Raw genomic sequence first — 26,977 nt, 5'->3', positions numbered from 1 at the left:
TGATGAAACATTTGCTCCTGTAGCTAGATTAGAGGCTATTAGATTACTTCGAGTATTTGCATGTTTTATGGATTTCAAATTATATCAAATGGATGTGAAGAGTGCATTCTTAAATGGTTTTATTGAGGAGGAAGTATATGTAGAACAACCTCCAGGTTTTGAGAATCATGAATTTCCAAATCATGTGTTTAAACTACATAAGGCATTATATGGATTAAAGCAAGCACCTAGGGCTTGGTATGATCGATTAAGCAAATTTATGCTTAATAATGACTTTAGTAGAGGAAATGTAGATAAAACTCTATTTCTCAAAAGAAAGGACAAAAATCTATTAGTGGTACAAATATATGTAGATGACATAATCTTTGGTGCCACAAATAATACTCTTTGCAAAGAATTTGCTGATTTAATGCATGGAGAATTTGAAATGAGTTTGATGGGAGAACTAAGCTTCTTTCTAGGATTACAAATCAAACAAACTAAAGAAGGCATTTTCATTCATCAAACTAAGTATACAAAGGAAATACTAAAGAAGTTTGGGAATGAAAATCATAAGGGAGTTGGCACTCCAATGAACCCTACTAGTAAGCTAGACAAAGATGAAAAAGGGAAGAGTATTGATATTAAGCTCTATAGAGGACTAATTGGATCCTTGCTCTACCTTACTGCTAGTAGACCCGACATCGTATTTAGTGTAGGAATATGTGCTAGATACCAATCCGATCCTAAGGAGTCACATTTAAGTGCTGTTAAGAGAATCCTTAGATATTTAAGAGGAACTACCAATATAGGTTTATGGTACTCAAGAGACTCATGTCTAGATTTGCTTGCATATTCAGATGCTGATTTTGCCGGATGCAAATTAGATAGGAAGAGCACAAGTGGCACATGTCAATTCTTAGGAAACAACTTAGTATCATGGTTCAGCAAAAAGCAGAATTCAGTGGCACTGTCCACAGCTGAAGCTGAATACATAGCTGCTGGTAGTTGTTGTGCTCAAGTATTATGGCTTAAGCAACAACTAGAGGACTATGGAGTTAAACTAGATAATATTCCTATTAAGTGTGATAATACTAGTGCCATCAATCTTACTAAAAATCCAGTTCAGCACTCTAAAGCCAAATACATAGAAATAAGGTACCATTTTATTAGGGATCATGTGCAAAATGGAAATATATGTATTGAGCATATATGCACTGAAAAATAATTAGCCGACATATTTACGAAACCATTGAGTGAAGATAGATTCTGCATGCTAAGGAGGAAATTAGGCATATGTGATCCTTTTTATTGAAGAAATATAAAAGGGAGCTAGTAGTCTCATGATACATTCCTCTAATTTCTAAAATCCCATGAAACATGAGTCAAACTTGTTATCTATAGATTCCTTACTCATGTATCATTGTCCCAGAAAGAAGTTATAAGGATTGGAAGCAAAGAAAATTTTTAGAAGCAAAAAGGAAGAGAAAAAGAAAAATTCTGCACTTGGGTCGACCCAACCCAGAATAGGGTCGACCCAACGTTGAGTCGACCCAAGAAAAATCTTGAGTCGACCCAACGTCGGGACCCCACTGTTAAAAGGGGACCCGAGAGCATATCTAGGGCACTGTTTACCCTTTGTCCTCTTCCGAAAACCCTTTTCCCCACTCTCAAATCTTCTCCAATTATCTCCAAACAGTAGATTTCCTTGAGATCCTAGAGAAATGGGACCCAAAAGAGCCGTAGCCAAGAGATCCGGAAGAGTCACACGGATTCAACGGGAGGAAAGGCAACCTACGGAGCCATCTCCCGTGTCTCCACGACGTGAGGCACGTGCGGAGGCCCCTCCTCCTCCTTCCCCCTCAGTGATACTTGCAAGATTTGCGGGAAGGCCGGTTACAACGGGGAGAAGGATCCATTCCGAGTTCTTTGATCAAGAAGGGTTTCGGTTGAGGGAATGGATCCAGAGGCAAGGTTGGGAGTATCTTTGCTCCCTAGATGTGGTAATCTACCCCGGATTGGTTCAGGAGTTCTATGCCTTCCTCAAAACTGGTATGGGAGGGCTTGTTTCGGAAGTTCGAGGGGTTCGAGTTCGAGTTTCCGAGGAGAGCTTGAGTGAGCTACTTCATCTACCCTGCATAGGAGCCACTCCGGAAAAGCCAGAAAACAAAATGAGAGTGTTAGATGTATGCCCTAGAAGCCAATTTGGCTGACACATTGTTGATTCTAGGGACATAATTTTGTACTTGACTGTTTATTATTGAATAAATAAAAGGCATCTTTTCATTCATATTATTTATGTGTCTATGAATCGTCCAAGGAATTAATAAGATGATGATACATATTCTCAAGAGTTGAGAATTTGAGCCATGTATCATTGGTGATTAATTTCTAAATGCTCCTGATCAATGGATCATCACGAGGACGGTGATCGATCCGATCAGTGCACAGATCACTTTCCTTCTGGATGGACGAGACTTGAGTCCACAGTGTAGGGACACTGAAGTGATAGTGCAGGTGCTTGTTAGAGAACAAGGGTACTGAGCGTGACCAAGACAAGAAGTCACTTGGATGTCTATCCACTCGTCAGTGACTTGCTTGATGTTGCAGTAGTGTGACTGGTCCTTTGACCTGCGGTGCTTCGGCTACTCACAGTGAGGTTATTGTAGTTTGACTGCACATATACATGGTCTCTAGCCATATGGGTCCATGCAGTGTAGATTGGCTGCAGTAAGTTCACTGTAGGAGTAGGGTATGCACCTACAAGGAATCTATCGACCTTGATAGAAGAGGAGTGATCCTATGTGATTTGTTAGACTGAGTTCTAAGACCTTGGCCAGGGCAGTAATATAAAGTGGAAAAAGAGTTTTCCACCATCGAACTCAAGTCGAATAAATCTTGACATATGACAGACGATGGGGTTTGACGAGTTGTCCATGACCTCCGTCCTGTAGGGATCCACGATAGTAGGACTGTATCACATGTTAACTGCACCTAGAGGTTCATCATTCCATTCTGCTGGGTAGCCACTACATGCTGCTAGGTGTCACTGGTGGATGGTGGGACTCATAGGGATTATCTTGATGATCGATAAACCCTAATGAGTTGAGTTGGAATCGTTCCAACCCATTGAAAGGAGTTTTCAATGATATAGTGATAGAGATCACAATATATCTCACTACCAGTCAGAATAGAACCTATGGGGTCACACACACTAGAAGTATTGACCGATCCGATGGTTGAAATCGTGATTAGGAATCACAAGAAATCAATTTGATTGATAAAAGTTGAAGAAGGAACAAAGGGAATTAATTAATTAGACTTAAACACAAATCCTACTTCGGGTAGGATTCCTAGAGTCCTAATTGGATTAGGGCTGGGAATCCTAGTTGGAGTAGGACTGGAATTCCTACTTGGAATAGGATTCCTACAATCCTAATGAGATTAGGAATTTTGAATTAAAATAGGATTCCTACTTGGAGTAGGATTCCTAGAAATCCTAATTGGATTAGGACTTCAGATTCAAATAGAGTCCTAATTGGATTAGGACTAAAATTAAATACATCCTAATTAGATTAGGATTCCTTAAGTCTAAATTAATTATTAATCTAATGAATCAACATGACTCCTAATTGGATTAGGATTGAAGAGTTCAATTGAGTCATGATTCATTCAAGTCCTAATTGGATTAGGACTAGCGTAGATTGAACCAAATTTGGCTAATCCTAATTGGATTGGGATTAAACCATGAGAGAGGCACCTAATCCTCTTTGGAAGAGGATTAGGTTAACCAAGTAAGAGGGACATCAGCCCCTCTCACTTGGCTAGGGCGACATGAAGAGCTAGGGCCGGCGCCCCCTTCTTAGGTAAGTTGTCATTGGAACTCCTAAATGTTAGGAGCTCCAATCCCTTTAAAAAGAGGACTAGGGGCCGGCGCCCTAAGTAACTTCTCCTCCTCCTCCAAGCCGTGGAAGCCTCCTCTCCTCCTCTTGGTTTTCAGCCGCAAGCAAGGGAAGAAGAACTCCAAGTGTTGGCGGCATCCTCTTCCTCCCTTCTTCCTTCCAACGCAGGGAAAAGAAAGAAGGCTGCGTGGGGATTCTTCTTCTTCCTCTTCTTCATCCTTCTTCTTCCTCCTCTCAAGCACAATCAAGGGTTGATTGAAAGAGAAGAGATCAGCCATCAAAAGAAGTCTTTGCAAGGGAGCTAGCACCCCGGGAAGACAAGAAAGCTTTGATCGGTTCTCTACTTCGTGTGGATACCCGTAGAGGCCGGACGTTTGAACGGCTTCAAACGAACCCTCTTCCAAAACCACGAATTCAGATTTGCGGTGATCATCTACCCGCGCAAGGTGAAGATTTGATCTTCCTATTAGTTTTAAAAGTTTAATTCTTACCTAATTACGAAAGGTCTCGAAACAACGTTCATGCGATGAACGTCGAACTCGTGCATGCCGATTCCGCTGCCATCTGAAAAATTTTTGAAATATCAGCGGCATGGGCGGGTTCCCAACAGAGAGCTCTAAAGTTGATCATGGAAAATGAGAACTTCGACTTTTCCACGAAGGTAATAGCTAGTTCTCTTTTCGCTGAAATGAGATTACTGCTCAGTATAATAAATAGGATTTTATTTCCAAAGACTGGGAGATTCGATCTCATCACAGAGCGAGATCTAGCAGTGATGGAGTGTATGATTCAGGGGATTCCCCTAAATCTTCCGGCCATGATACTGAGGCAGATGAGGAAGGTGATGTGCAGCAACAGGGTATCACTACCTTATGGTATGATACTCACCTTGATTTTTCGACAGCACGGTTTAGCTCTCGAGGAGGAGGCATCCAAGAGTCTGCATCATACTGACACATACACTGCACGGACACTTATACGCATGGGATATGAGAAAGTGAACGGGCAGTGGATTCACACTGGAGCAGGCATTCAGGGTGAGGCACCAGAGGGAGATGCACCAGAGGATGAGGATGAGGAGCATATGGATCATCCTCCTGCACCTTCAGAGGCTGGACCGTCATCATCCGTTCCTCCGAGAGATACGGATGAGTTCTGGAGCAGGATGACTGAGCTCATGTCAGCTCAGGCGAGGACTATCACTGACGGGCTGACGAGCCGATTGGACGCCCAGTTGGATGTCATGTCTGCTGAGATCAGTGATCTGAGGCAGCAGATAGGAGCATTCCGGAGAGAGAGAGAGACCCATGGACCATCTGTGCCACAGGCTGCTGAGTCAGAGATTTCGGCACAGAGTCATCCAGCTCGTCGTGCTCCACGCCAGACACAGTCTCACCAGGCATGACCTCCCCTCGCCACATACACTAGGAGGATGAGGACTAGATCCCAGCCGTTAGAGTCTCCCTAGGCTGATCTTAGCATTTATGTTTAGAGCCTAGGCCAGATATCTAGTTCTCATGTGTATTTTGCTTTTATCATGTATCTTTAAACTTTGATTGAGGAACATTGTATTTGTTTTCATTTTGGGGATGACTGTATTAAAATGTTCCTTTTTTGATCAATGAAGTTTGAAGTTTGCTATTTATTGCATCTTTCCCATGTATCTTTTTGATGATAACAAAAAGGGGGAGAAGTAAAGTAAGAGTATTTATTTTAGGAGAAGTAAAGATCTTAGGGGAGAGAAGTAAAGATTTTGTAGATTAGATAAAGTAACAAAAAGGAGAGAAGTAAAGATATCTTTAGAGTAAGTAAAGAAAGATTGATAAGAGTAAAAGTAAAGAAAGAGGAATAGTAGAGAAAGGAGAAGTAAAGAAAGTTAAAGAAAGGAGAAGTAAAGAAAGTTAAAGAAAGGAGAAGTAAAGAAAGAAAGAGAAATAACTTGTAAAACAAATTGAAAATCATATAAGAAAGCATATACATCTAAGGGGGAGCAATTTGCAACAATGAAAATGATCAAGTCAAAAATTTATATCAAATTTCAGAATTTGGCACGCACCTCTCGCACCCCGATACATAACCTGAAACTCATATTTTATCCCAAATTTTTGAAGTTTCATCGCTAATGAATTATAAATGAAAGGAGGAGCAATCAAAAAGTCAAATTGGCAACATTTAAATGATATAGGGGGAGATTTCACTCTTATATATGAAAAGCTGAAATTCAGCAAGTTAAGCCCTTTCAAAAACTGATTTCAAAGACAAATAACAATAGGTTCATACTCTTTATTTTGTAATCATCAAAAAGGAGGAGATTGAGGATGATAGTGTTATTTTGATGATTAACAAGCAATTATCTAGAGTATGTTATAAGTTAAATCAATACTTCATTTATAAGTCCATTACTCTCAGTATATTTGTATGAATTGACATAGATATATTTCATTGTTCATTTGAATGAATCTAACATTGAGATGCAGCAAAGAGTGGATTAAGTCGACCCAAAGATTGATTGGGTCGATCCCGGCACATCAAGAAGTCATTTGGCACACTTCTGCAAAATTGGCACAGATGAACAATGAGTTGGGTCGACCCAAGGAAAGCATGAGTCGACCCAAACACCAAGATTCTTGAAACAAAACAGAAAAATGGCTCTCTGGATTTACTGAGAGGGTCGACCCAAACAGTGGTTGAGTCGACCCAAGCTTGAGTCGACCCAAACCCTGAGAGGGTCGACCCAAAGGCAAAACAGAAAAAGAAGTCAGGAAATGGTTCTCTGGAATTACTAAGAGAGTCGACCCAAGAAGAAGTTGAGTCGACCCAAGTGAACTTTGAGTCGACCCAAAGAATGGTTGGGTCGACCCAAGGGAAGGAAGGCTGAATTTCAAGTTTCTGTGTTTTCTGAGAGGGTCGACCCAAGGAATGTTTGAGTCGACCCAAGTGAAAGTTGGGTCGACCCAAGGACAGGTTGAGCCGACCCAAACACGGGCTGAAGCATAACGGCTAGTTCTGCAGATGTACTTTTTGTCCTTCCCAAGGTCAGTAACGGCTAGTTTTTCAAATCTAACCATTGGGGCTTGTCCAAAGGATGTGGGAAGCTATTTAAAGGGGCACTATTCATCAGATAGAATAACTTTTGAAAGAGATATCAAAGAGTACACAAGAAAACAAAAGTGCCCTAATCTTCTTCATTCAAGTGCTTCATTCAAGAATCAAAGAAAGGGGTTGAGCAGATTCAAAGAGTCATCAAGAGCTCCATCCTCCCTTGAAGAGTGAAGCATCCTTGACAAAGAAGAGCAAAGCCACTTCAAAGCGATAAATACTTTCTAACTCTTCTTTGTAGTTAATATTGTTTCATTTGCTCATTTAGGAGTTTGAATCTTTCTTTTTGTTTGTCAAACTATTTGTAAAGGTTGGTTGGTGAGTCCGGAAAACCAACGAAGTAGGTTGATTGGTGAACCCGAAAAATCAATTGTAAAGGTTCGTTGCTGAGCCCGTAAAACCAACAAAGGTTTTTGGTGAACCCGGAAAACCAAATTGTAAAGGTTCGTTGGTGAGCCCGTAAAACCAACAAAGGTTTTTGGATTATGAGCCCGGAAAACAATCCAACTGTAATCCGCAAGATTATAGTGAATTTCCAAGGGGTCGCTTGGGGAGTGGACGTAGGTGCTAAGGAGAGCACCGAACCACTATACTTTGTGTTGTTTGTGTTGTGAATTGCCTTAGCTTACTAACCATCTATTTGACTTGAGTAAGATAGTTTAAATTTAAAAGAAACCAATTCACCCCCCCCCCCCCCTCTTGGCTTGTCACCTTGGGCAACAGGTTCCATTGCCGCTCATACTCGGGCTTCTTGTCTTCATCTGCGATTTATCATTTCATGGTCAAACACGGTCCAAAATCTTACTTGTATTTGTGTCCAAAGTGTGTTGAATATACTGAAAGTATAAAGAAAGAATATCAACTTCAATATTTGAACATCAACCACATTGCTTTTTCCAAACTCAGTCTCTAAGATTGGTGATTCCAGTTAAGAGCATAGCAGATATAGGATTAAACATACTTCTCCCTCCATTTAAGTCCTAGCATCTTCGCCAGACTAAAGGTCCAAATTTATTCAAATTTAATCACAAATAGTATGATAAGCTTGTGGTCAACTACAACAGCCCATGTTGCATTCTTCCAATCCAAATGGGTGATGGCCGGATCCACTCTAATACCATTTGTAACAACCCATGACTTCATCCAAAAAATCTAGACGGAAGGTATTAATTAAATTATTTGGTCATGATAAGTACCCAAGATCTCTCTACCTTATACCGATGTAGAATTAAATACATGCCATGTGGATCCTCATAGGATTGGAATATTGTGATAAAGAATGATATAAAAAGAGTGTCTCGGTGCATAAGGCTCCCATCACCGTGACATATCATTAAGATAGCTAATCTGTAAGTGAGTTTTAGAAAGGTTAGAATTCATGAAGCCTTACCTTAGTGCTTTTGGGTGAAGAATTTGTACCTCGTGATAGTTAATAAAAAAAAAGGGATATCCCAGTGCACGAGACTTCCATAATTGCAGGATCTAGTGAAAATCAAATGTACGCAACCTTACCCGGCATGCAAAGAGATCTTTTTTGGGGATGCAAATATTGGCACCTAAGTAGTTTGATTTCTACAAATTTAATAGAGATCTTTATTTGAAGTACTTTTAAGGAGTGTGATGAAAATCAAGCAACTAGATTCAATACATATGGCCAACTATACAATCCTATGTGATGAAAATTATTTCTTGATTTTCTTGACTAATCATGCAACCAGATTCAGCAAATATGGCCATCTATGTAATCTTATGTGATGAAAGTCATTCCTTGATATGATCAGCCATGCAATCAAGACATATTCTATTCCTTAATCAAATTTCATCATATGCTTCTAGCCCAAGATTGTATATATTTATGTAGATTTTTCTTAAATTATATGCATCATATTATTGACCAAATCTTGCATAATCCCTTTGATCTAGGGATATTGATCCTATATGAAGTCTATATAAACTCGTTATCATAGCTAATGAAAATCAAGTCTTTTGGCTACAAATTTGCTACTTAACATGGTAACAAAGTAGGAAATTGCTCTCTTTCATCCTTTCCTTTATCTTTTTTCTACATCCAAAATCCTAATTTTCTCCTTTTTTTTTTGCAATAATACACCTCTTACTTGGTTAGCCTTTGTTTCTCACCACCTTGATATAAACTTTTGCACCCTTCACTAACTCTTCCACCACTATTTTAGATAGCTACGCCTCCACCTCTCTCATTGATCTAAATTTATTCTCATCCTACACTATCCATCCCTCCAGCAACCTAGATGCTACCCTCGTTTCTAAATCTTTGATTGGTGATAATTATCACAGCTAGTCACATGTGTTGAAAATGGATTTGAATGCCAAAAATAAATTGGGATTCATAGATAGGTCTCCTTCATGGCCACCCGCCATCTCTCCCAAATTTATTCTTTGTGGAACCATGTCAATGACATGGTCATGTCATGGATTCTGAATGTGCTCTCTATAGAAATATCAAATAGTGTCTATTATTTGGCGGTCTATTGAATTGATGAGTGATATTGCGGCAATTGAATAAGGCAACCCTTCTATTGTTGTTTATTATAAGAAGCTCAAATCTCCTTGCGACAAGCTTGTCGACTTGTCAAAGATTGTTTTTTGCGCATGTAGTGCATGCCAATCTATGTCCCAATTTGAGCTTCGCCAACAATTGATTCAATTCTTAATGGGACTCAACAAATCATATTCTTTTCTTTGCAGCCAAATCTTGCTTATGGATCTGCTCCCTTCAATCAATAAACGTATAGTCTCCCTTTAAAAGAAAAACAATATTGTTGTCCCTATCCAACTTCCAAAACTCTTGTGGAACCATGGCCCTAGCTATTTTAAAAACCCTAAAAGAAGTGCTCCTAATCCTTCCAAGCCCTTGACATTCCATTAGTGCAAGCAAAAAAATCATACAATTGAAAATTGCTCCAAATTGAAAAACAAACAAAATAATGCTGCCTTAGCTATCCCTATACAAAATCGATCTCGCCGTTCCTCCTATATTATGAATGCCCTTGATTTTTCCACTCCCACACATGTTTACCCTAATAGCTCTCATGCTGCTCCTAATCCCATATTCCAGCCTTTATACCCAAGCAATATGCCAAGCTACTTACTTTGATATCTCTAGATATAATAACACCAATGACCAATATTGCAGGTATGCTTATAGCTTGTTTCTTTATCCTTTCTAAGCTATGGGTGATTGATAGTGGAGCCACTAATCATATGGTATCCAGTTTCTCGCTTCTAACCTCTTCAGCTACCTTAGATTCACCTAAAAAGACAGCTCTCCCTATTGGAAAAGAAACCAATATTACACACATAGGAACAACACTATTTAATTCTTCTATATCCATAAATGGTGTCCTTGACATTTTCATCTTTTCAACATAATCTTCTCTCTATTAGTAAGCTTACAAAATCTCTGAATTGTTTCATTTTTTTAATCTTGACAAGTTGTCTTTGCAGGACCTGTTAACAAAGATGGAGATTGGTGTGGGTATAGAGAAAAAAGGCCTCTACATTTTTCAATCCAATTTTAGTTCCATTCTGCTTTTTCAATTTCTTCTCAGTACTTCAACCTTTGACATTGTCGTTAAGGCCATTCATCTTCATCTTGGCTACTTCATTTATCCAAAACTATTCCTAGCATTTTATTTTCAAAAAAATAATTGTGTCAGGTTTGTCCTATTACTAAACAAACAAGGTTGTCCTTTTCTTTAAGATCAATTTCATATGTTGCTCCATTTGAATTAATCTACATTGATATGTAGGAGGCTTATAATGCTAAATTTCATTTTGGTGCATATTACATCTTAACTTTAGTTGATTTTTTTTTTCATTCTCCATGGGTTTATCTAATGCAATACAAATCTCAATCCCAGTATTATAACCAAACCTTCATCTCACTTGTTAAAACCTAACACAATACCCACATTAAAAGAATAAGAACCAACAACTCAAATATTTTCATCATGAACTCCAACATTTTTTACACCTTGAAGGTGTTATTCATGAGCATAGTTGTTTAAGGATAACCCAATAAAATAGGACTATAGAATGCAAACACAAATATTTACTTGAGGTTGCATGTGTCTTGCGATTTCAGGACCACCTTTCTTTTGATTTTTGAGGCGAATGTGCTCTTACAGCAACTTACTTGATTAATCATATTCTTTCTCCAATTTTGTGTAATCTTTTGGATATAAAGTTTTATTTATTACTTGACCTACTTTAGCTAATCTTAGAGTTTTTGGTTGCCTATGTTATTCTCTAAATCCATAATTAAGAAACATAAATTAAAGGTCTTTCTATTTCTAGTATTTTTATGGATTATCTATTTGGACAAAAAGGCTATTGTGTCTATGACATCAAAACAAAACAAAAATTCATAAGTAGAAATATTCATTTCTTTGAAAATATATTGCATTTTCAACACATTCCATCAAGTTCTCTTACTCCTAACCCAATCCTATCCCTTCCTATGAATGATCTCTCTCTTGGCTCTACCCTTCCTACACCAACACCTCCTATCGAACCCACTATTTCACATGATTGCACGACTTCGTTTCTTAACCGTGAGTTTTTCTCCACCACATCTATGTCCCTATCCATATCCTAGTCAACTATAGATTCGTCACCCTCTCCTAGTCACTTGCCTACATCACCTCATTATGTTAAACCAATTCCACTACGTCACTCTACTCGGCCTACCAAGCAACCTACCGGGCTCAAGGATTATTATTGCTCCACTATTACTACCTCCAAGCTCTCACTCCAACAATACTCATTTTTGATAATTTCGTCCTTAAGTACATCTTTTCTGCTCTCCAATTATTTGACATATGACAATTTTTTCTCCTTTCATTGTGTTTTCCTGCTGCTCTTACTTTTATTCTTGAAGATAGAATTTTTTCACAGGCAATCAAATTCTCTCAACAGTGAGAGGTAATGGAGAAAGAAATTTAAGCTCTTGAGGCAAATAATATAAATCTAGACTAGTACCACTCTTTCGCTAAGAAAACAACCCATTGGTTAGAAATGGATGTATAAGGTCAAAAAAAAATGTGATGATACTATGGAGCGATATAAGGATAGGCTTGTAACTAAAAGATTTACAAAATAGAAAGGCAGTGACTACCACAAGACCTTTGCCCTAGTCCCCAAACTCGTCACAATTTATTGCTTACTTGCCATTGCAACCATTCATGGTTGGGATCTTTATTAATTTGACATTAATAATGCATTTTTACATGGAGAACTCTCTAAAGAAATCTATATGAAAATGCCAATAAGTTATTCTTGCCGGGATGAAAATCAAGTTTGTAAACAAGTCATTGTATAGTCTTCAACAAGCTGGTAGAAATTGGTTTCAAAAATTCTCTCAAGCCTTACTTGATGTTTGGGTCCTCTCAGTCCCATGCTGATTATTCCCTTTTCTTTCGCATTCAAAGTACCTCCCAACTCTTCATCTTGGTTTATGTTGATTATATCATCCTAATAAGAAATGATATTATGAGCTATTGATGCACTTAGTCCTATCTGCACTCTAAAGTTCGCATTAAAGATTTGGCACTTCTTAAATTTTTTTGGGCATTAAGATTGCTCCATCTTCCAAAGGCATCTATCTTTCGCAATGAAAAATATAATTTAAGATTTTTAGAAGATATGGACCTCTTGGGAGCCAAAACTACCAAGACCCTATGAAGCAACATCTGAAGCTTACAGACTCTGATGGTCTATTGCTTGATGATCATTCTTCCTACAATTGCCTCATTGAACGACTCATGGGCATCACAGTCGTTTGGCCTGATATTGTCTACTCACTCCATATTTTCAGTCAATTTATGCATCAACCATACAAGCCTCACCTTGATGTTGCACTTTGCTTATCTCGCTATCTTAAAGGTACCCCTTGCCAAGGCATTCTTCCTTTTTCTTCTAGTTCTCTTTAACTTACGACTTATTGTGATTCAAATCGGATCGGCCGTCCTATGACTTGGTGCTCTACTATTGATTCTTACATTTTTCTTGGTTTTCCTCTTTCTTGGAAGACAAAGAAATGAGTCACTATCTTGTGCTCCTCTACCGAAGCTAAATATTGTCCCATAACTACAACAGCCTGTGAGATGCAATGGTTAAAATACTTGCTCCATATTCTAAATATCACTCATTCTGCACTTATTGTATTGTGACATTAAAGCTTCTCTTCATATCATTGTCAATCCCATCTTCCATAGACACACTAAACACATCAAAATAGATTATTTTATTCATGAGAAAATCCATACTCGCCTACTCCATACAAAGTTTGTTTTCACCGCTAACCAAGTAGCTGATGTTTCACCAAAGCTTTGGGCAAAGACACATTCCATTTCATTATTAGCAAGTTGGGTGTTGCAAACCTGCACATGCCGACTTGGGAGAGAGTGATGAAAATTATGCAATCAGATTCGACGGATATGGCCAGCTTTGCCATCCCATATGATGAAAATCACTCCTTGATATGGCCAACTATGCAATTCAGATGCATATCATTCCTTAATCAAATTTCATCACACGCTTCTAGCTAAAGATTATACATATATATATAGATTTTCCTTATATGTATCATAACATTGACCATATCTTGTACTATCCCTTTGATGCAGGGGTATTGATCCCAAATGAAGTGTATATAAATATATTATCATAGCTAATGAAAATGAAGCATTTTGGCCACAAATTTCCTTCTTAACAGAGTGCTAGGTTGGTTGCCACGTTGTCTGCAGCCATTGTTAAACTAAGAATAGTTCCTCAGAACAGTAGAATTCAGGTGGATAATGTGATTGAATAGCACCGGCTTACATGCCAACAAACTAGGCACTCTTTCTAGCTGTTTTTGGAGTTTCCTCAAACAAAATAAAGGATAGATTCTTCAGGTTTTGTCCTGTATTAGGAATGAATGGACGGTGGGAGGCACTAATGGTTCCATAGAATTTCTGCTGGAGGATTGTAGCCTATTGACCAGGATTTGTTGGAAGTTGTGCGATTGCAGCTAGCATTATTCATTTTGGCCAAGGATTAAAAAAAAGGCATAATAAAACATTGGCTCTAGCAGCTTCCTTAAATGTAGGCTTAATTGAAGGAAAGATACGGATTTGTATGCTGATATCTTGCATAATTTGTTCTTGCCAACTGAAGACTTCTTAATGCTCCAAGAAAGTTCCACTTGATTTAAGAGGCTGCTCATGTAGCAAGCCATCCTTCAAGGCAAGGGGTGAACTACACTTCTTTTGAAGATAACTGAAGGGGAGAGAGAGATTTTTAATTTACTCACCAGCATTGAAATAAAGGGGAGTACTCCAAGACAAACTTTTAGTGCATGGTCGGTGAAATCTCATTAAAATATTAGCTATCCTCCTTTTCCTCCAGCTAACCTATGAATGAAGCCTTAACCTAGTCATAGCTTTGGCTTAATAATGGCGCAGTTAGGACAAAGTTCCCGCAAATTCCGCCAGGGAAACAAAGTCCTTAAGCAACAAAATTTACTTTTACCCTCTGAACTGGCTTTTCCCTCTTTCTTCCAACACCTCTTTTGTCCTTTTCCACCTTTGCTTTCCAACACATGCCATCTTTTTTTCCGTCTTCTTCCTCTTCAACCCAACAGTTTAATGATAGCAATAAGTTTCAATTGAATTGAAAAAACAAAAGCTGAATCAAATAAATGAACGTTGTATCGGAGATCAGAAACAACGAATCAATTCAAAATTTAATACTGCCTCTTTTCTTCCGTCTATATTGTTCTCTCGCCCCCACCTCGGCCTAAAAGACAAGGAGAACTGTGTCGAACCCCAGGGGCCCAAACAAATCGATGCCACATCCAAGCAAAATTAAAAGCCCCATCTCCATAGATCTGAAATCAATATCATCACACCAATAATTTTTCAACTACAAACATCTGTACAAAAAAGGAAAAAGAAGCAGACAGCTAAACAACACCCTGTTGGAAAAATACAATTAAGCTATCTCAACAGACAGATCAATGAGAGTTAATATCACCCAACCAACACCTCTCATACAATGCACATCCCCTTCATCCAATTCTCCCACTCCCAGACTAAGAAAAACAAAAGGAGTGCCCCCCACTTCAAGCGTCATCCCTACACAGCCACCCACCTCTTCCTCCAACTACAAAGACAACATCAACAAGGAGAAGAGAAAAAGCAAAAAACAAAAATAATAACAAGAGCTGCTACCACCACTACTGCTTCCTTTGCTACTTCATGTATCATGTACTGTTACCACCGATGTCTTTTAAATTCGCATTCCTCCATAGTGCCTCATAGCTCCTGCATGAGAAAAGAAATGACAACAAATGAAACCAAATGTTACAACCTATATATTGAATAAATGCTATGTATTTATATGGTAAGAAATGACAACAAAGATAGCCCATGATAGAAATGGCTTATGTAAAAAAAAAAAAAAAGAAGAAGAAATGAGCCAGACCCTTATCATGTTCGCATATTATTATTATTATTATTATTATTATTATTATTATTATTATTATTATTATTATTATTATTATCATCAGTGCAGAAAGTTGTGCATGAAAATTTACCAACCTGCGCAGACTTGCCATGATGCACCTCTGCAGCCTCCATTTCTCCATCGTTCTTATCATTCTTTTTGCCTGTGGGGCACTGCGCCTTCCTGAGCCCGAGCAGCTCCTTCCACCTGATGGAACCCTTCGGCGGCCGGCCATCGCCGGCGTCATGGGCACGAAGCTCGTCGCGGAGAGTGGTCAGCCGCTTGGGGCCGGTGCAGTACTGGTGGTTCTCCTTGAGGGGGAGGAGCCGTCCCTTGAAGAAGATCTGGTCGGCCGCGATCATGTGGTGGCTGCCCACGGAGAACTCGAAGTTGGGGTCGGACGGAGGTGGAGGCCCGCGTGGGGCCAGCGGCGGGTCCACGGCGAAGTCGTTGGAGAAGGAGATGCGGGGGCTCATCGGCGGAGCCGCCGGCACCCCGCACAAGCCCTGGTGCTCTGAGTTGAACATGTTAATGCATGCCATCAACCTGTCTTCACTCCCTTCCTTTTCTCCTCTTTCACAATAGCAATGGAACAAACGAGAACCAAAAATTTTATGCTCTACTACCACTTGACATGACTTAACGGTGAGGGGTTTATGTTTATATATAGAGGATGGGAGGGGAGAGGGGATGGGTGTTATGGATGCATGCATGGCATGTAGTGAGGAATGCATTGGGGTTAGCATCTAGATCTGTCGTATACTGACACCATCCAACCAGAGTGTGGCGTACTGTGAAACTTTGAAAGGATTAGATCCGCAGGGCTGTTACTAACACCGGCATCATCTTCCTCGCTTGTGTATATAATTAAGTGGTCCATGTATGAAGGAAAGCTAGCTGTCGGTGGCGCAGTAAGGATTTATTTCTGTGTTCCTCGAGGAACAGCAGGTCTTCTCCATGGTTTTAAATAACTGCCGGTAATGTGCGAAGAAACAACTCCGTTACGTTATGGGCATATCCATGTGTGATGGCACGTGTGCAGAAAATTAATCTGAGGCATGCTCGCCACGAAAATTCTCTTTGGACTCTGGGACTCTTGAATTACTCAAAAGTCAAAAGAAAAGGGCACACATCCTTTTAATTTTTTTTTTTTTTTGATAAAAGATTCAAGATAGTTCAAACTAGGAAGTAGTGTGCAAGTTTAACACGCATAACAAGATTCATTAATTTCAAGATGGATGAGTTGTTCTAACACACCAGGTTCTGGATCCCATTCTTGACAAAGTAATTAAAAAGAAATATTTCATCCATATATTTAATGAAAACACATATATCTATCTATCTATCTATCTATCTATATATATATGTATATATATATAGATAGATAGATAGATAGATGTTTATCCAAAAAAAACCAATATATATACATGGTTACAATGTCAAGATATATATTTTTTTATTTTTGATATTAGGATGGTGGCTAATCGCCCTTTTTATATCTATACTCACTCCATCCATGGAGGGCTGACTTCAATGGAACACCTGCCCCTCATCCAACTAGCAAGGGTGATACCATTTGATGCTTTTATTTCGTACCATCCAGTGTTCTTATTTTACTTATACATTTGACTATTTCCAAAAGATTAATTAATAGATATTTTTAGAAACTCAGATGCTGATAATTTACTAGAAAAGTTATTTGCAGCAATAATATATAGCTAATATCAGTAACAGTTGTATAATATATCATGAAAAAGAAAAAGAAATGGGAAGTTTTATAAAATCTCAAATTTTACTATTTTTCTAGAAAATTTATTTTCAGCCATAATAGCTAATATCAGTAACATTAAAAGTTGTATATGCATGATACACAATGTTTGAGGCCATGGCTGTTTTATAGTTATAGTGGCATTATCAAAAATCTGATGCTCAAGAATGTAAATATTGAACAGCTGGTTTTGGTGAGGGGTGGTGAATTTGCACAGTTGGGCTCGGTTTTAATCAAGTTCATGTCAAGACCATATTTGTGGATGAATTGGAAGCCTATCTAATTGGTATAGTTTGTTTAGATTAGGTAAACAGGTCTGTGCCTATCCAGTTGATCTCATTGAATCAAAAGCAAGCTGCTGCTGCTTCTTTTGGCACTTTTCCCCCCTTGCTTCCTTGCCCGGAATGCTGAATTAAAAGTCTGTAACCTAAATCCCAACTTACGTGTCCAGAATGCTTAATCTGGATTACAGTCGGCACTACAGCATCAGGATTGATCGATGACTCAAACTGATGGCTGATCATGTGAACCAAACAAAATAATTGAAGGGTGGGCATATGAGGGTGACATGAGTGTCATTTTCAAGTGCATTCTTTTAATTTGCTGTTTTGTGCTTGGTCGGAACCTGTCTATATGCAATTATTGGTAGTAACTAACATGTACAAGCTTCCTGATAACTTTGTTTGCTTGTATCTTTTGCACAATATTGGATTTGTGGTATCACCTTTAGGGTTACTCATTGGTGGGAGCACGCATGAAATGCCTGCATCTATGGTGAAATTCAAATGATATGAGGCCTAGCGTCCTCTAACAGATATGCACTTGATCTTAAACTTAAAATTTTCATCTCTCTAAGCATATTCGTGACACATTCATAAAATTTAATATTTTTTTTTGTATCAATACCATTCGTGCATATACCCTCACAAAATTTACTATATACACACACACACACACACACACACACACACACTCTCTCTCTCTCTCTTATAATTTTTTTCTTTTTACATGTATACCCTTATAAATATGTAGCATTCTGTGCATATCATTGCAAAGTTGCTATTTAGATGTATACCCCTATAAATTATTTCTTTATGTATGTACATCCATAACTTAAAAGGGGATGACGTGCAAAAAAAAAAATAATAAAGATATTTGTTTACACCTTATCCTGATAGCCTGTGATTGCCCTAAAGTGATGCCAGGGGGATAAACTTGATAGACAGAATAACTTTAGGCAGGTTATCATGTGACATCTGACAGGTCGAATAAGGTTTAGCTGAGGTAGACTAAATAACCACAAAGAGAACAGAGGTATAGGCTAATTGGCACTAGTGATAATTGATAACTAGATCTTCAGCCTGACAATAGTGGTCATGCAACGTGGAAAGTACCTGAGCATTTTTTGAACAAGAAAAGTAAAAATTGTGGGACATAACTACCGAAACCACTGAAGATACATGAAGATACGATAAGAATGTTTATGGATGTTAGCAACCAATAGTTACCTAACCATTTAAAGTTGCATTGTATAAATATGGGGATGCATCTAAGAACAAGTCCCTTTTGGCCAATCAAACACCTATTGTCATCTTTATCTTTGTCTTTACTTTGTTCTCTCATTTATCTTTGCTAGCCTTAGTTATACTAGTTTATCCGTAATTCTTATAATAAAATCGTAGCCCCGGTTATAACCTACCTCAATTTCTTTCAAGCATGTGATATTATGATAATAAAAGTTTTTAAAGTTTAAGGCATCAACACCGATGCTATCAACCTTTTACCCTCTCTTCTTTCTAATTATTGATACCACTAGCTCGCCCACATACTTACAAGAACTAGCTATCTAGGGACATGCAAGCCATTCTTTCCCAACAAAAAATCCAATAGCCAACAAATATACATGAAATAGTAAATTTGCAAGGGTATATATACAATTTTAAGTAATTATAATGATATATATATGTTATTTTAGATATTCATAAGGAACTATCTATATCAATCAAATTAATATTCTATATATTTTTATAAGAGCATCTTCTATTTAGTCTCGATCCATTAACTTCGAATTTTGATGGCAACTTATTCATGGAACTACTAATAGAGATTAACTGAAATTGCTATATCATCATATCCAAGGTAAAAAATGTATTGGATACCACTATATCTATATACATTTTAGTAATGAATAGGAATATGGTATGAGTACTACTTGGGTATTGGGTGGCTAAAATTCATATCAAACATTTGTTTTAGAAAAGACATGGATACAAATTTGATATTGATAGTATGATATAAATATGAATGTAAATTGAATAGTTAAATTTTATGAACTACCAAATAAGAAACGACACTAAATGCATAGTTAAAAAAATTATCAAATTTTTGAAAAATCCATGAATTATTTGAAGTTTATAGTCTAACTAGATAATTTTGCCGATAATTCATCAATCCCTAGTGTACCACAAATATATAGCGAATACATCACTAAATTTTGCAATATTCATAAATAGATCATGAATCTTTAAAATACTCATTTAAGTTAATACCCTCTTTGGAAAGGTTCATGCATTCTTGCTTCAAGGCATGAAGCAAGCACAATCATAGAGAAACAGTTGGCAGAATGGAGAACTTAAGGTTATAGTTAGAGTTCAAATATATTTTTTTACAATATTAGATGCTACTAACACTTTCACTCATTCAGACTTGCTACATTCCTTGTCTTCTCCATAATTTTTACTCTTTTTTTCTTCTCATCCTGTTCAAGCCCCTTTTTCCCATAGTCTATGTATGCCTTTATCCTATCCATTTATTTTTCTGAAAAGACCCTCTATTATTTAAATTAAAATAAAGAAAATATTATAATTTATATTTATATATAAATATTATGTACATGTTTGAGTATATGTTATTAATATTTTTAATTTTATAAATATAACAAACTTTCTGAATTTTTTGAATTTTTCAGATCTTTTCCAAATATCAATTTTTTGACCTTATTAGGACATTCCCGAACACTGAACTTGTGACTATGGCTGTATGGAAGATACATTTAGTTAAACATATATAAATATTATCAACTATTTTTCTTTAAACTTCATGAGAGTTCTTTAAGACTAGGTAGGATTGCAAGTAGAACTAAATATTTAGATACATATTAGATATTATCTACTATTATCTCTATATGCTTTTTTTTATGGTATAGACATCGGTTAAATATTAAAAATTCTATTCATATTCAGATAAATTTAGATATAGAAATGAACTAGGACAAATATTATTCATCCTTTTTCATGCCTAACCACAACATATGGTTGGTATGTGTCAAATTCCTACTTTAACTAGCCTTGCATTATAGGTCTTGACTTGATCTCTAAGTTTGTCATATATTGATGTAGACTTATATGTTGCAATGCAATGGTTCAAAAGTAGCATCGGTAGATCAAAGAAAAGGATTTGACTTAAGCAATGCTTTATCTTTAAATAAGTGAAATTGTGAAAACTATACTATTTATGCTTTCTAGTTTTACTATACGATAATCATGAGATTCTCACTTTTGTTACATTTAACTTGTTTTCATTACTAATCTTACGTAGTCCTCTTATATCAGACATTTAAAACACTAAATAACAAATAATCATTGCATGATTTACTATTTTATGGACCTTGCATTTTTGAATCTTAAAAGACATATCCCATTTCAATCAAAAAGGATCTTGATTTAGACATTTGAGATTATATTCACTCATTTAGTTTGGTGATCTTTTTTGCAAGCTCTCTACCTTATATAGATACACCTCCAAAGTCAGCAAATCATCATGTAAATAGATAAATTTTGATATCGTTTTAGGCACTTTTATGAAGGGTATACCACTAGTTGTTTTTTTTTTCCTAATAGATTTTACATTATGCGCATATAAATTTGCACTTCTAGATGTGTGATAGCTTGTTGGTCTTCAAGTTATGTGATAAAGTATATAGAAATGTGATGTGTCCAATCAAATTCCTAGATTTTATTCATATTAATAATCTTCATTAGGATTTAATTGTAGTTTTACCAATTAAGTACTATAGGGGAGTAAAGCAAGGTGATAAGAGCATTTATGCTTACATGGTCATTTTTACTCTTAACTATAAAATACTCTTGTCTAGATTATGTTTTAAGAATTTACCTTATTGTGCATATCACAAATCAAGTTATATAACATCTATAAAGATTGTTATTTAACAAAATTTATTTTAAATTTTTTTCTATTATAGCTATTATAACACTCCTTTATGCTTTAACTGGAATCCCTTATAGGCCATAAGGGTTTGTTAGCAAGGACCTTTGTTATACACAATTTTACTTGTATTATAATATGTCAGAATGTGACAAGATGCATAAGTAGTTTGCTTTATTTCCATGTAATTACTTAATATTTTGGATATCAGAAAAGATATCAACTACTTATTTAGGAAACATTTTGTGCTAGTCATAGTTTCATGGTATTTGAAGTAGATAAACATGAAAAATTTTATTGCACCATTGCAAGCATATTTTTTAAAAATTTCTAAGACATCATTCCTTATAAATAGAATTCAGTAAAAATAGAATGTAAACAAAAACCATGCAAGCATTATTATTTGCATTTCCTACACGGTAATGGTGTTGCAAAACCTTGCTTTTTGTTGCTGGCGGATCTGGAACTTTTCTTGAGGAGTGATAATTAATATTTGTTTTGATATGTTTACAAAATTCACAAACATATGTTTTAGTATTTGATATCATTAGAATGTTATGCAGCCAGAGTCTGCTACGTAAATAATGGTACTAATTTTTAGTTGTATTCATAGTCTCATATATTTATACTAGCGTAAAAGAATGTGGATGCTTTAAGTTATGAATTTATTTTTTTAGGCTTTTGCAAACATTTTTTTTCAAACAAAGAAGGGAAAAATAATAAGAGAAGGAATGAAAAACTATATACATATACGTAATGAAAACCATTAATCTTCTTTCCCCTCATTCCTTCCTTTCTGTTCTTTCATCATTAGTTATTATAAAGTTGAATTTCAACATGAATCAAGGACCAGTCATCGAGACATGGATAGCATTTGTGAGATTGCAAAAGCATGTAGTTTCTCTTGTAGATGCTGCAAGAGGAAAATTTTTAATTACTCACAATCATCCATTCTTTATTTGAATATTAGCGATAGACTAACATATATTATGGTTATTAAGAACACCTTATATCTGTTAAAACCCATGATCATCTCTCATAACAATACCATAATCATAGCTGGATATCCTGATAATCCTATCAAGTTTTCAAAACCATATCTTATCTCTTACCAAATAAATAAAACAATAATTAGGAAAATCAATCAATGAATGCAAATATTTATTAGATGGGAAGTAAAGAATCACTGACCTCTATCTAAACTAGTGAAACCCTAAAACTCAAGGAATGACAATTATACAACCCCCAACCCAAAAAATGAGCTAGACTTTTAAAATACCTTAGACATGGATGGTAATTGTCCAAGTTGAGTCCACCAACCAAAGAACCACATATACTCTAAAGTTTTAACCCATAAAGATGGGTGATGGATGGAAGTTGAGTCCACCTAACCAACAGCCACATAGCTTTTAAACCCATAAAGATGGGTCATGGATGGATGGGTCGAAGATGATGGGCATGCATGCCAATGCCTTGACATGACTTCTTGACGTGGCAAGTATCTGAGATTCCCAAGGCTGGCCTGGAAACCATTGGGAGTAACAAATTGGCAAAGGATAGAACTTTTGATTGATTCCTGCCTATAATTAAATCTATGGATCGCAAGAGGCAGGGCCACAGGCTTGCTTCAAGGAAAGAGGGGCTCAGTTGACCGGTCTTTGACTGGTTTGTTATTGGCAAGGCGTGAGCTGGCGATATCGACAGCTCCACAAGGCCACGTGATCCCGAGAGATGTCTCCCTCTGCTCTCCATCACAAAACAAGACGCTTTATGCTATAAAATTTCTGATAAAAAAAGAATATGGATACTTTTTTAGTTTTCTTTTCTTGGTAAAAAATTGAACAGCCTTCTTCCTCTTCTTTTTTTTTTATAATTTTTATGAGGAAAAGGTTTGTGGCACCACGTGGTCACATGAGCCGCTCCTCACTTTGCCTGCAGTCCTGCTTTTGTGGCTGCACATGTGAAGCTTGGTGGGTAAATTACACAAATGCACATGTTGTTTCCCTTTGGTAAAATCTAGCTATATATATCCATCTATCTATTTATCTACCTATCTATCTATCTACCAAAAAAATAATATAAACATATTTGAAACTTTTTGGAGCTAGTAGAATTTGTATTGAGATTGCTATATTAAGGTGGTAACCCTTCTAATGTCCCACCACTATTTAGTCATTAAAAATGGATTTAATCTATCTTGCTTCTTGATGCATTTACATTAAGATGGAAATAAGCACTACGAGGTGATGATTGTGGATCACGAGATGTTAAATAAATTATTTTTTAAATTTCTCCTCTATGATTGAAAAGCTACATTTGTAAAATTTGTGGAGCTCAATAGATTGAATTTTTCGTCCAAAACGTATTACGTAGGAATAAGGATGGCAATGCTTAACCGTCTGACCTATTTAATTTATTTCAACTCATTATATATTGCATTAAATTTTCTATTTAATAAAATAATTAGAAGATCTAAAGTTTGGATCTATTTAATAAATAGGGCTCGGCAGATTTTTATCTATTTATCCGCCCAACTGGTTGAAAATGTCCGAGGGTGATTGGCATTTATTTAATGCCTCTTTTTTTCCCCGTCTCTCTCTCTCTCTCTCTCTCTCTCCCCCTTTCTTTTTTCTCGCACTAACGTTGGTTAGGCTGAAGCTAGGATTTGATGATAGATGGTAAAATTATCTTTTACTACCAACTAAAGGTACGGCTGTCCCTCACATGCTCGGGTGGGACACGTGGTGACAAGCGATATGAACCAGGTGGCGGTTTAAGGCGTGGTCCAACTGAGTTGAATCTCCCTCGAGGATAGAATGGAACTTGTGACTTTGTAGTTATCTCTGTTTTGGTCTGCTGTCCTGGCGGCAAGGCTTCCTGTCTTTGGGTTTTATATACTGAAAGAGGCTCCATTGTTAAATGCTTTAAGCTCTTTGGGAGTGTGAGTCTTATGTTCCCCAATCCAATGTCAGATCCAAAGATCATGAATGTTATTATATTTCTTTAAAGGGTGGGATGAGGACTATCATGAGTTAGATGGCTTCCGGTTTATAATAATAAGAAGCCAAGTTATGGTGAGTAGTCAATGAGCGGCCCTTCTTCAATGTTAATCAACAAAAAATGAGACCACAGACTCTTTGAGCACAAGGGATGAGGTGGAGATAAATTCAAAAGTTAGCTTGTTAATGAAGTCGAAGATCTCAAAAGATCAGTAGGTGGGCATAGCTAATTCTATTCAGGAGCGTGGATTTACGTAAGCAAACTATTTCGGCTTATGATATATCCACATACATTTCCTTCAGAGCCTGTATAGCTTAACAATAGATCCATATTATGTTTGGGTTTATTTCCACACCTTTTTTTTGACTCCGTTTGTGTTCTAGCATTATGCCCATGGAATGTTCATACTTTTGATTCACAATTATATATTCCTTAGAGATTCATTTGAGTCACTGCAGAGTTTGACCTCAAGTTGTTACAGTGTTTGGACTTACAGTCCACACATACATTTCCTATGACTCATAAAAAGAAATTTGCCTGCACCAGAGCTTGATTTTGAGTCCATATTTCAGCACATGGTCTACTTGGGTATTCATACAACATCTTACTCATTTTGAAACTTAACCCTACAATGACATTTGGCATTGCAGTACATTCATGGACATTATTTGAATTAAATTAAACTGACATTTTTTTTGGAAAAATTCTGATATTAAGTCCATGCAATGATTGCTATTGGACTTATAGACTGGCTAGAGTTAACTTAGGTATAGGTATTTACTCAAAAAAAAAAAAAAAAAGCAATCACAGAAAAGGAAAAATTTTCTCAGTAGGACATTCATAAGGAGAACATTGCAAAAAGAGAGGCTCCGAAGAAGGTGTTTTAATCCTGTTCTATCATTTCATTTTCTTACAAGAAGCATTTTCTAGTTAAATATACAAAAAGGGGCAAGATGGCTTGGAGGGTGCACAAGTTGGAAAACTTTTGGCAAGCATAAATCTGCGTTTTTGGAAGAGGGACTAGCTAAATTTGTAATGACTGAAACCAGTCCAGTTTGCGAATGTAGCTGCTTTGCATGACATTGTTAATTGTCGAGGCAAATGGAAAGCACTCTGATTTGTTTTGGAGGAATCACAGCAGCAGATTAGCATATACAAACATCACAAAACGAAGGATTCTTTTTTAACTAGGAGGATGATTTCCTCAAGCCCTCTTTAACCTGTTTCAAGGATGCAGAAGGGTTGCTAATTTGATGGGCCAACCTTGTTGGCACAGGCCAGCTCGTGGCGCATCGAAGGATAGTATGACATATGTTCAATAATGAGACTATGTGTAAGACCCAATGGACTGGGTTCGGCCCACCCAACCCCTTCCCCCCAACCCTGACGCCCAAAAAAAATAAAATAAAATAATATAAAATCGGCACGTGCTCAGAAGTCTCCCGATGGAGTCTTCTACCTCCCCAAGTTGGCCAAATGGAATCCGACTCCAAATCGGATTCCGGTTGCGGCCTAGCTCTATAAGAGATCCTCCCCATCCTCCCTAGACGGAGATTTAAGCCTGAATGGAGCTCTTCGTTAGGGATTTTCTTGATTTTTCACCGTCAGAAATCAAGCAGGATCCCAGCTAGCCTTGATCTATCTTCTCCTCCTTCTTCCATACTCCTTAAAGCTTTGAATCCAGCCGACAATCGCCGGATTTTTGTGAAGAATCGGATGCTCTATTTTTGTGAAAATCGGCCCCTCCTTCCCTTTTTCGGCCACCAGCGTCGCCGCCACTTTATGCCAGACCTTGATTGACTGTTCTGACCACCCACCCTCCCTTCTTGGCAAAGCAATGGCCATCAATGAGCGGCAAACGACCAAAAAAAAATGATTCTCTTGTTCTTTTAGTTTTGGCATTGTCGGCTGCCAGTCACCATGGCTGCCGGCCACTTGTTGGTCATCCATGAATCCCTGACTTCGGGCATCACCTGCAGCCATCCTCTTCCTTCCTCTTCCTTGGTTAGAGAGAGAAGCTTTTTTTTTCTCCTTTTCCCTCTTTTCTCCATGCTTTCTCTCTTATTCTCTCTTTTATTTCTCTCATTACAAAGTTTCTCTCTCTTAATTCATGACGAAACATGTTAATTGATCTGGGTCGACCGTGCCATTGACAACTAAACCAAGATCCCTGATTGAACTTGGACTAAGATTCTCTCTCTTCTCTATCCTTTCTCTCTATTGAACTTTCTCTCTACTTGAACTTTCTTTCTCTACTTGGACTTTCTCTCTATACTCTCTCTAGGGTAGTTGAATCCAATAGGGGCTCTTCACAGTAATTTTGAATCGACCCTGGCGAAGGATCTTGATCGAGGGTCGTCGGGCAACATATCAGCCTACACCCTATCTCCTGCCAAATACTGTTAGATTTGATCGCCCGACGACCCTCGAGATGATTCGATGAATTTGACATTGATCAGACCGACTAGGATGTCGGGTA

The 26,977-nt window shown here is 37.3% G+C and overlaps 1 protein-coding gene across 1 annotated transcript; it reads right to left on the bottom strand.

The window, feature by feature from the left end:
* Nucleotides 1-14,884: 14,884 nt before the first annotated feature.
* On the bottom strand, nucleotides 14,885-16,259 carry LOC103696095 (uncharacterized). The gene is made up of 2 exons (XM_008777623.6): nucleotides 15,602-16,259; nucleotides 14,885-15,325 (listed from the first exon to the last, which is right to left on the bottom strand). The coding sequence occupies exons 1-2, from the start codon at nucleotides 16,250-16,252 to the stop codon at nucleotides 15,317-15,319; spliced, it is 660 nt and encodes a 219-aa protein (XP_008775845.3). The 5' UTR covers nucleotides 16,253-16,259; the 3' UTR covers nucleotides 14,885-15,316.
* Nucleotides 16,260-26,977: the final 10,718 nt, after the last annotated feature.

This window comes from Phoenix dactylifera, chromosome 7 (genome assembly GCF_051530095.1).
Source record: "Phoenix dactylifera cultivar Ajwa chromosome 7, Ajwa_hap1_PhDact_Kaust_v1.1, whole genome shotgun sequence".
Classification (NCBI taxonomy): domain Eukaryota; kingdom Viridiplantae; phylum Streptophyta; class Magnoliopsida; order Arecales; family Arecaceae; genus Phoenix; species Phoenix dactylifera.
This window is presented reverse-complemented; position numbering and strand designations above follow the sequence as displayed.